The 9,692-nt window shown below is 48.3% G+C and overlaps 5 protein-coding genes across 5 annotated transcripts; 3 read left to right on the forward strand and 2 right to left on the reverse strand.

Moving 5' to 3' along the window:
- Positions 1-441: 441 nt before the first annotated feature.
- Positions 442-717, forward strand: BDCG_04499 (uncharacterized protein; the record flags this gene model as incomplete). Its single annotated transcript, XM_045420159.1, has 1 exon — positions 442-717. The coding sequence occupies one exon, from the start codon at positions 442-444 to the stop codon at positions 715-717; it is 276 nt and encodes a 91-aa protein (XP_045276317.1).
- Positions 718-2,225: 1,508 nt separating this feature from the next.
- Positions 2,226-2,718, forward strand: BDCG_04500 (uncharacterized protein; the record flags this gene model as incomplete). Its single annotated transcript, XM_045420160.1, has 2 exons — positions 2,226-2,397; positions 2,495-2,718. 2 exons carry the CDS (start codon positions 2,226-2,228, stop codon positions 2,716-2,718), a joined length of 396 nt encoding a protein of 131 aa, XP_045276318.1.
- Positions 2,719-2,915: 197 nt separating this feature from the next.
- On the forward strand, positions 2,916-6,784 carry BDCG_04501 (WSC domain-containing protein). The gene is made up of 3 exons (XM_045420161.1): positions 2,916-4,799; positions 4,909-5,065; positions 5,169-6,784. The coding sequence occupies exons 1-3, from the start codon at positions 4,634-4,636 to the stop codon at positions 6,331-6,333; spliced, it is 1,488 nt and encodes a 495-aa protein (XP_045276319.1). The 5' UTR covers positions 2,916-4,633; the 3' UTR covers positions 6,334-6,784.
- A 299-nt stretch (positions 6,785-7,083) lies between these two features.
- BDCG_04502 (oxidoreductase) lies at positions 7,084-8,221 on the reverse strand (the record flags this gene model as incomplete). Its single annotated transcript, XM_045420162.1, has 4 exons — positions 7,084-7,350; positions 7,460-7,663; positions 7,845-8,092; positions 8,182-8,221. The coding sequence occupies 4 exons, from the start codon at positions 8,219-8,221 to the stop codon at positions 7,084-7,086; spliced, it is 759 nt and encodes a 252-aa protein (XP_045276320.1).
- Positions 8,222-9,404: 1,183 nt separating this feature from the next.
- Positions 9,405-9,692, reverse strand: BDCG_04503 (uncharacterized protein; the record flags this gene model as incomplete). The annotated part of the gene is made up of 1 exon (XM_045420163.1): positions 9,405-9,692. The coding sequence occupies one exon, from the start codon at positions 9,690-9,692 to the stop codon at positions 9,432-9,434; it is 261 nt and encodes an 86-aa protein (XP_045276321.1). The 3' UTR covers positions 9,405-9,431.

Raw genomic sequence — 9,692 nt, forward strand, 5'->3', positions numbered from 1 at the left:
GTTGGTGCTACGATAATAACTTGATCGGTCCCTGGTTACGGAAGAGCGAGATATTGGCTGGACTGACAATAACGCAACTTCATTCAATTTCAATAACCAGTTAGTTATTTTTTTTCTTCTTTTTGGCAGAATTCTGAATCGATCACAGTGTGTTATAGCTTCCGCGTAGTTTTTTCTTCTCCAGAATTTGCTCTTCGTGTGGTGAACGGAAAGAAAAGAGAAGAAATAGCTGTCATCCATGGATCTCTCTCATCTCATCAATCCACGCCTCAATCCCGTTCCCAATGCTGAATGGCTAGAGAATTCTATGTCGAGAATTTCCGTCAACGAGAGCCCCTTTCCCGCCCTCTTCATCTTCATACATAACTGCATTGCGAAGTCAGTCAACAGCTGTAAATCCTCATTTCATCCACTTGACGCGTTGTGTCATCGCGTCTAAACATGGCATTCTTTGACGCACCCCTGGGAAGCACTGGGACACCGCCGAGATGCTTCTCGTTTCACCAATCGTTACTCCAAGTGCCAGGCCGGCTTCGACTCCCCTCCCCTTCCAAAAGATGCAAAGTCACACCATTAGCTGAACCCTCGTCTGCGAAGAAAAATCGCGCTCATTACGAGCACCGCTTCTGCAAAAGTTTGTCTAGAGACTGTCCAGCGGTCGAGCTTCCCAAATCCTCTCGGATGGCCCTCTTTTACCCCTCAAGCTCGGATTGGTAAGTATAACATAAGCGTCCGAAGTTTCTTTCATCAAGAAGAACAACCGACTAACGCTATTGTTGTAACGTTATAATAATAATTGTTGTAGATGGGAGTCGAACCTTTCTCCCACATCCACAATGCGCGTCATGAGCGCCTCAGCAACCTCCCCTGTCACCGGTACGACATATTACTCTCCCGTTTGACCTTCGAGATGACCCAGGCACATTTGAAAATACCGAAAACAGAAAAATGTCCCGGAGAATATTTTCTCGGGGCCGAACCTATGGCATGTTTCTCTAACGTTAACTTTAAAACTATCTCCTTCTATTATTATCTAACCAAGATGTCGCCCAAGCCTTTGCCAAGAACAAATAGCGGGACCTCAAATCTCCGGAGCGGGCCCAGCATATAAGCCTCGAATTGAGGGGGACGGACTGGGAGCCTTTCTTTCACAATATCAGAAACCTACTTCCAAGACCAAGGCATTTCGATCGCTGAGGTGATGTACAGAGTACTTGACTGGTTACCGTCGTCATCGCTTGCCACATCCATCAGGCGGCGAAAATCACCTGTTTTTACACGACAAGCACCGTCCAGGAAGCAATGTATATAGAAGCGCTCTTTGGAATGAAGATGGGGACGTCCTTGGGTTTTCAGATATGCCCTAAAAGCCGGGGGAAGTTAATGAAGGATTGGATTGGATTGGTGTACTGGGATCGCGGCCGTGGAGCTTATTTATCGAAATAAATAGGGCACAGTAACTCATTTTTTACAAAGGCATTACTGCAGCTGGTTTATCCAAGATAATGCAAAAGCACATACAAACTCATGTGCGTGTCTTTCGTGGCATTTTTCCACGTCATTTTCTTTCTATCTTTAGACTGACTGATATGCAATAGAGTTAAGATATGATTTATGAAAACCACCTTCCTTTTCCAATACTAAACAAAAAGCACGAAGCTTGTTGTTCGTCTTCGCAGTGTCTACTGCAGTCAACCACTACTATATTTTCGTTCCTGGCTTCCTGACATTAGTTGTATAGAGCCCTACTAACCATACAATAAACCTGTGCTGGGAGATCATTGCTGTGAAACATTTATTATTAGTCTCTCACTCTATCTATTAAGCAAATAGTTCAATAGAAAACATTGTTCTTGTAGAGTAGAAAAGCTGCTCATTCTGGCGAGTACTCTGTACTGGGATACATGAACACGATTAATCAGAGTTAATGACAAGAATTGAATATAGCATCAATCTTGAACTTCTCATTCGCCCGTAAACCGTGTAGAGGAGAATGGATTGGATGTGTGTGTACATTGTATATAAATGGTTGTACCTTACATTCAAATCCATACATTTATGTATGGATAGAATAATAGTAATTCAAATAATAGTGAGAGGTCTTACTCCGCAGGATGTTACATCTACAGACAAATATCAAGCTGTTCTCAGGGAATCATTTACCATATAGACATTGAGGTACATGTACATATGCAGACACACGATTGGAAGTGATAGAGGACAGTATGGGACTTGCCATACTTCAATCCTTCGTAGTAGTATTAATAATTACAGATGTACGGAGTACAGCGTACTGCGAACGGCACACACCGGTGAGCTACATGCGAGGACCTCGGAAAAACGTAGTCCGCCAAACGCATTGCAATCGGCCCAAACCCAAAGCAGCAGCAGCAACAGGTAAGATTTGGCGCCACCCACCCAGTGACCGACCCAGTAGTAGTGTCCCACCATCTGATGTCGGGAATGAAGGAATGACGGGGGTTGAAAGCGGTAGAAGGGGGGGTTGATGGGGTGCAAGAGAGGGGCGCCCACTTGGCAGCGGCTCTGCCCAGCGATTCAGCGAAAACGGGAAAAGCCACCGGTTTCATCAGTCCAGGAACAAATCAGGGGACATCGCATGCCAGAGCAGCTATTCTGTTCGTCCAGGGCACGTCGAACGGTGGTTGGCTGGTACCTGAGCAGAAGGCGAGAAAGTGCACCAAACGTGGAGCCAGCTAACTTGCTTTGCTGGGGGCAGATTCCTCCGATTTCTTACCCAAATCCTGTCATGTCATGGCCCTAGTGGCACGGCAAGGCAAGGGGCCAGGAGAGAATGGAGACTGGCGCATTGTCCTAGGCCGCACTAACGACAGACGGGGCTAGCTAGGGAGGCATGGCAGGCATGATGCTAATAAGAAGTTCGGCCCCCTTGCTGGGCCGCCTTGGACAAAGGGAGGGGGCGGAATCCCCTACATACCATACTGCAGTTTTTTTAGAATTTTTAATTTTTCTGGCTCTCTTTCTTTTTGGCTCCGGGGGCAAAAAACAGTCAAAGAAAGAAAGAAAGACAAATAAATACCCATCCCCTCATTCGCGCAGGCCTATGAGAAGGCAAATTAGGATCGATCGGGGATGTTCATGCTTGCGTGGTGTGTGACAATTCACATCACACACAAGCTCACAGCAGGGACCGCTGGAACACATTACTCCTCCTCCGTCCTGCTAAATAATCTATTCTTATGGAGCCAAGATCCGTAAACGGCTCAGGCAGCAGAGCGGATCGTAGGTGATGGATAGAGAATATTCTCGAGCCAAGATGTGCCACATGGAATGCTAAGTACAGCGCGTACACCGTATCGTGCCAGGCGAACTCGGGTTGGGCCCTTGATTCTGGGGGGAACTCACTCAGGAGCAATCAGGAGTCACTAACTAATAAGGAGTGGGAACAAGGAGGGAGGAAGTTTTAGCTGCGGATTAGCAAATGTCAGAAGTTATATAAAGTCCCCGCTGGATAAATTTGGATGGTGTTTCAAACCCCCTCCCTGCGAAGTGCTGACAGCAGGCAGTTTTTGTATGATGTAGGTGAGCCTGCCCTATCATCATCAGAATAAAAATAATAAATCTGAACCAAGATCCTCCTCCATCTGTCTGTCTGGATAGGATAGTCTGTCCGGATAGGATAGTCTGTCTGGATAGCCTGGATAGGACAATATGCCCAGCTGCACTAGGTGTGTTAGCGCTCAGGATCTGAAATTTCCCGTGCGAATCAAGCGGGTTTTAGTTGCAAGGGGAAATTGATCATCGACTGAAGTCTTCTTGCGCTTTCTTCCCGTCTCATCTCATCCTCAAGTCTCTCCATCTCCATCTCTCTCCGTCTCTCTCCATCTCTCTCTCTCTCTCTCTCTCTCACCACCACCTCTACTGCTTTCTTCCTCTGCATCCCTCTGCCCGTCCCTTCGAGGCTACATCTCCCTTTTTTCAAAAGGAAGACAGTCAGCTGGCTGAAGCTATTCATTCCTTTTGCCTTCGTGCACTTACCGCCTCAAAGAGGACTCGCCCTTTTGCTTCTTGTTCTTGTTCTTCTTCTTGTCGTTCGTTTCAGCCGTCCATATTTCCCAATTCTCCATCCTACCCTCCCTTCAAGACATCACTATACAACCGTTGACCTGAGAGAGGCGGACTGTATAGACAAAGCAACAAAATAGACAATAAAAAGGGAATTGGCATCGCCACTGGGATATACTCACTGGGAAAGGAAAGAAAAAGGAGCAGTTGTTTCTTGTTCTGAACGAAACGAAACAACCTCATCCGCTGTTTATTCACTGCGCACCGTGTTCTTTTAGGGGGGTCTTATTAATGTTTTAAAACATCCCAATCCACTTCCCAGCTGGATGACTCGATAAACGTCACTCCTTTGATTCATCAATCATCCCATCAACACACTCCTTTTTTTCTTGTCGCGTCTGTCACTCTTTACACTGTTTCGCCCCGAGGGAAATTGAGATTGCAGGCTTTCCAATCGTTCCTCCACTTTCATTATATACGACGAACCTAGACTTCATCCAGAAAAGCAACCTATTATCGATATTCCCGAGTCCGGACTCGATACACACCGCCATATCATAGGCAAACCATATACATATCTATACCAAACATGCATTTGGGCATCGTTTTCACCGCAGTTGTTGCGGCGACCATCTCCCCGGCGTTGGCGTTCTGGCGTCTGCCATGTCGGGGCCGTCTGGGCGTGGCCCGTCTTGATCCACTGGTCAATCCGGGTGCCATCTCGTCTCACGCACACGTTATTCACGGTGCCAGCAGTATGTATTGATCTGGAGAACTACTTGTTTTCTTTTTTCTTTCTGTCCTTTTTGTGCTGGTGGAATGTTTATATACATATACATATATATAATACTAACTGCTTAATAGACTTCGGCATGAGCGTCACTGTGGATTCACTGTTAGCGTCTGACTGCACTTCCTGCGCTGTCAAGGAGGATAAATCCATCTATTGGACTCCCGCAACCTACTTCAAATACCCCAATGGCGATACTGAATTGGTGGACCAAGTCGGTGGTATGCTTGTGTAAGTTTAATCCCCCTCCCCTCCCCCCTTCCCCTTAACACAACATAGAAAGCTACCGCTTTTGTTTTTCCGCCGTATCTTCTAATATGTCCACATTCTGCAGCTACTATCTGCTGCGCGGAGATAACGTGAAGGCCTTCCCAAAGGGCTTCCGTATGCTTGCCGGTGACCCATACCAGCGTAACTTCACCTGGCCAGTTCCAGACCCTCCCAAGTCCTCTTGGTCGGGGGCTCAAAGCTCCCAATTTGCCCTCTCCCAAAAGGCAATCGGTTTCAACTGCCTGAACTACGCGGGGGGCAAGAATGAACCCACCCTCTTCCGCCACACCCTGCCAGACAAGAGCTACATCGACGCCCACTGCCCTGATGGCGTCCGCATGGAGATGATGTTCCCATCCTGCTGGAACGGCAAGGACCTCGACAGCCCCGACCACAAATCCCACATGGCATATCCCAGCCTTGTCGAGGACGGTGTGTGCCCCCAAGGCTTCGAAACCCGCCTCGTATCCCTCCTTTACGAGACCATCTGGAACACCGCCAAGTACAGGGGCGTCGAGGGTGAATTCGTCCTCTCCAACGGCGACCCCCAGGGAAGTGGCTACCACGCCGACTTCATGGAAGCCTGGGAGCCCGGCTCCCTCGAAAAAGCAGTGAAGACCTGCAGAAACCCCTCTGGCCGCGTCGAAGACTGCCCCGTCTTCACCCTTATTTCCCAAGGAGAACAAAACAAATGCAAGTTCAAGATGCCCTCCATCCTCGCCAACGAAGACTGCCAGTTCACCAAGGGCGGGCTTCCCGGCGCCGTCGAGATCCTCCCCGGCCCCGCCTACGCCAAATTACCCAAGATCAAGGTCCCCGAAATCAAGGCCCCGAAAATCAAGCTCCCCGAGCTGAACGCCCCAGCGAAAGATGCTGCCGGCCCGCTGCCAGCGGCATCCACACCACCCCCGCCACCACCACCACCAGCACCAGCCGCAGCTACCCCTCCCCCTCCCCCTCCCCCACCCCCACCCCCACCTGCCCCCAAACCCTCCACAACCCCGGCCCCAGCCCCCGGCCAATTCTTTGCGCCCAAAGAGGACTACAACGGAAACGCCACCCCGATCTCCACGAGCACGTACACTGAGGGCAACGTCGTGTATGAGGTTGTCATCATGGAGGAGAAGGTGACGACGACCATTGAGCTGCCGGCGGGTGCGACCCCGCCTGCTGGAGCCAAGGCTGTGCGGAGGGCTCATAAGCGTCATGGACACGGGCATTTCCATTAAAAAGAGCTGGAGGGATGGAAGCTTGTGAAGCTTGTTTTTGTGTTTTTTTTGTATCTTTTTATTTTCTCATACTTTATGGTGTGTGTGTGTGTGTGTGTGTGTGTGTGTGTATGTGGTGGTGTCTAGCTAGCTGGGCGTGTGATGCCCTGGTTAGATTCGGGGAAGCAGGGGAAAGAGATGGGAGTGGGTAGTGAGATGCCTGTAGTTTTTAGGGAAGAGGAGAAGGATATTTTTTTTATATTTTTTCACATATTTTTCACCATCTATTTTATCTCAATAAGTTAGCTAGCCTCTGTGGAATGTTAAATAGGGTTGTATTGTTTCCCCCCCTTGATTTTGCCGTTTAGTTTTCACCCTTAGTATCATGCATGCTCCACCTATTTCTCCGAGATCTCGTGCGGCTATTGAAGAATCTATACGAAAAGTGAAAAGGGGTAATAATAACTTTCTTTCTTTTTTTGTTTTTTTCTTTTCAGTTGGATCTTCCTATCCGTCTATTCACCCGTTGTACACCTTGGAAAGGTCACCCAGCACGCCTAAACGTCACCTGAATTGAATAAAAACAGGCAAACAGCTCAAACCAGAGGTCATAGTTCTCTAATAGCTCAAAAAGCTCTCCCATCCCATCCCCAACCCTATGAAAAAAACCACCCCATCTCTATCCTATCTCTAATCTCTATCTCTAAAAAGCAAAAAGCAGTCAAATTGAAATCCCCCCCCCTTTCAACATAACATATCCCCCCCCCCAATCTAAATACACTTCCCCCCATCCACAATCATATCCGTCCCATTAATAAACGCCCCCTCCTCACTGCCCAGATACAAACACATATTCGCCACGTCGTCCGGCTCCGTCAGACGGCCCAGCGGCACGTTGGAGATGAACTGCGCCCTGTTCTCCGGCGTATCCGGCACGCCAACGAACATCTCGAACAGGCCCGTGCCCGAAAGTAAGGGGCAGACGTTGTTGACGCGGATCTGGTGCGGGCCGTATTCGGCGGCGAGGCCTTTGGTTACCTGTTGTGTTTTTGTTTTTGTTAGTTCTGGGTTACTTTGTTTTGTTGGTTGGCGGGTAGGGTTGAAGAAGGACAGTGTGTAAAGGGGAGGGGGAAGACTGGAGTCTGACATTAGAAACAGCGCCCTTGGAGGCATTGTACCAGACAAGGCCAGGCCTGGGTCTGGAGGCGCCCGTGGAGGAGATGTTGATTATGGAGCCGCCCTTGCCCTGTTCGAGGAGCTTGGGGATGAAGGATTTGGAGGCGTGGAAGATGGATTTTACGTTGACGTCGAAGACGCGCTGGAATTCATCTATTGTGACTTCCACGGACGGCTGTGGGTTGCATTTTTCTTCATGTTAGTTTTAATTATATTTCTGTATGGCGTAACTCTGCGTGGCGTTGGAAGTGGGAAAGAAAAAAAAAAAAGTAAATAACTGAGATATAGATAATTTGTAGTTCTTTTCTTCTTTCTCTCCCTTTATCCGTCGAAAAAGAATTCCAAACAAAACTCACCTTATTTCTATACGTCGTGCCCGCATTATTCACCAGGATATCTACCTGGCCAAACCTGCTCGCGGCCTGCTCAACCACGGCCTTCCAGTCCTCTTCCTTGGTCACGTCCATTTTCATAAATATGATGCTCTCTGGGTATTCCGAAGCTATTTTCTCGCCGCCGGCAACGTTGATATCGCCAACGACCACCTTTGCGCCCTCCTGCGCATAGCGTCTGGCAATTGCGGCTCCAAATCCGGAGCCACCACCTGTTCGTCAATTTCTTAGGGAATGCGGATTTGAATAAAACAAAAAGAAACGGGATGACAGGTTTGTGTGGATTCAGAGGCACACGTACCGGTGACGATGGCAACCTTGCCCTCTAGACGGGGGGCCATGATGTTTTTGCTGAGGGGTGTATAGGCGGGTTACTGGCAGTCGGTCAGTAGGAGGATAGGGATATCAGGGCTGGTGACGGGATTCTAGAAAAAACGTCAGCCGTTGCAAATGGTCTGGTCTCCTGGAGCCTCCTTTTAAACCGTCCTGCAGGAGATTTTTTCTCTTCTTCACCACGTGGAATTGTGAAGGCCGTGAGTGAGAGGAATATAGGATATAGTACTTTTCAAGTACCAAACTAGCTCCGTTGCAGCGCAAGAATACTTTTCCAATAGCGCGAAATGGGCGGGGTGACAGGGAAAACATTGCACATACCGTTCTGTTTGCAATACTTTCAATAGTTCGAGCGGTGGTCGTTCAATAAGAATAGAAGAAGAGACGCGAGGGAAGAGGTTTTAGGTATTTTAGCAAAACTATTATTATTATAGCGGGTAAAAAGGCATCATCTGCGTGGGATTTTGATCTTTTAAACTTCTCTGTTGCCGAAGAGCGTCTTTGTTTCTTCGGCATGATTAGTGTTTCGGAGGGGTTCTACAGACTACGTATTTACTATCAGACTACTGGTTAGTTATTATTATTACCCATTGCCATTATCATGACAGGGGGAAAAACATGCGGGGGAAGCTTCTAGCCAGGCTGGCGAGCTTCTCCACAGCAAGTTTTCAGCAAGTTTATCAATGTGGGTGCCAACTTTAGTAAAGAGAGAATGACAATCCTAGTTACTAGTATCAAGACGGAGCCGTTGAATTTTTCAACACTCTAAGCAAACATCGCACCCGCCGGATATCATGGGCGTCGTCCCGGCTCTCGATATCGGGTTGCCCTGCGCCATTGGCCTTTAGCCATTAGCCGTGAGCCGTGAGCCGTGCTCGCTGCCAAATTGCCAAACCAGACCGGCAAAACAACCCGTGCGTTCGGCTTCTCGGTAATGCCGGCCAATCGCCAGCGTTGCCGTGGGGTTAGCAGCCAGCCGATTTGTATCCAGAGAATGAGCAATAGGATTGATAGATAGATGAATAGATAGAGGTAGCTGCCGAAAGGTTGCAAATATTTTCGTTGGATCAGCTATTGTTGAAGTGCTCACTCCCGTGGCTACAGAGGGCCTGAGAAGCATACACTTATGCAGATAATATAATCTGTCAAATGATAGACTGTTGGTCTAATCATCGCACGGCAGTTATTGCTTCAAGAGATAGTAAGAAGTTAGCGAAATCATTCATTCTTCATCGAACGAGTCTTACCCAAACAAAATCCTTGACATCCATTCCATTCCCGCCGTCCTTCTTCGGCAATGCTTCCCGGCACGGTCAACTTTTCCATTTCCGGACTGTTATGACTGCAGACATGCTCGATCTGCGGTAAGCTGGCTAAATTGATATTGGTTCTCTCTGCTATCGCGACAACCTCTTCGTGGCCAATGGAATAATGGATTACCCAAAAGACGAAAAGAGGTGGCAGACTTCGTGTCATCAT

Source organism: Blastomyces dermatitidis (genome assembly GCF_000003525.1).
Source record: "Blastomyces dermatitidis ER-3 genomic scaffold supercont1.4, whole genome shotgun sequence".
Classification (NCBI taxonomy): domain Eukaryota; kingdom Fungi; phylum Ascomycota; class Eurotiomycetes; order Onygenales; family Ajellomycetaceae; genus Blastomyces; species Blastomyces dermatitidis.

Bases quoted from the DNA above. Each gene is read 5' to 3' on its own strand.
- BDCG_04501 (XM_045420161.1), top strand. From the start codon at position 4,634: ATGCATTTGGGCATCGTTTTCACCGCAGTTGTTGCGGCGACCATCTCC. The intron at 4,800-4,908 runs GTATGTATTGAT...ACTGCTTAATAG, and splicing joins CGTTATTCACGGTGCCAGCA to ACTTCGGCATGAGCGTCACT. The intron at 5,066-5,168 runs GTAAGTTTAATC...CACATTCTGCAG, and splicing joins CAAGTCGGTGGTATGCTTGT to CTACTATCTGCTGCGCGGAG.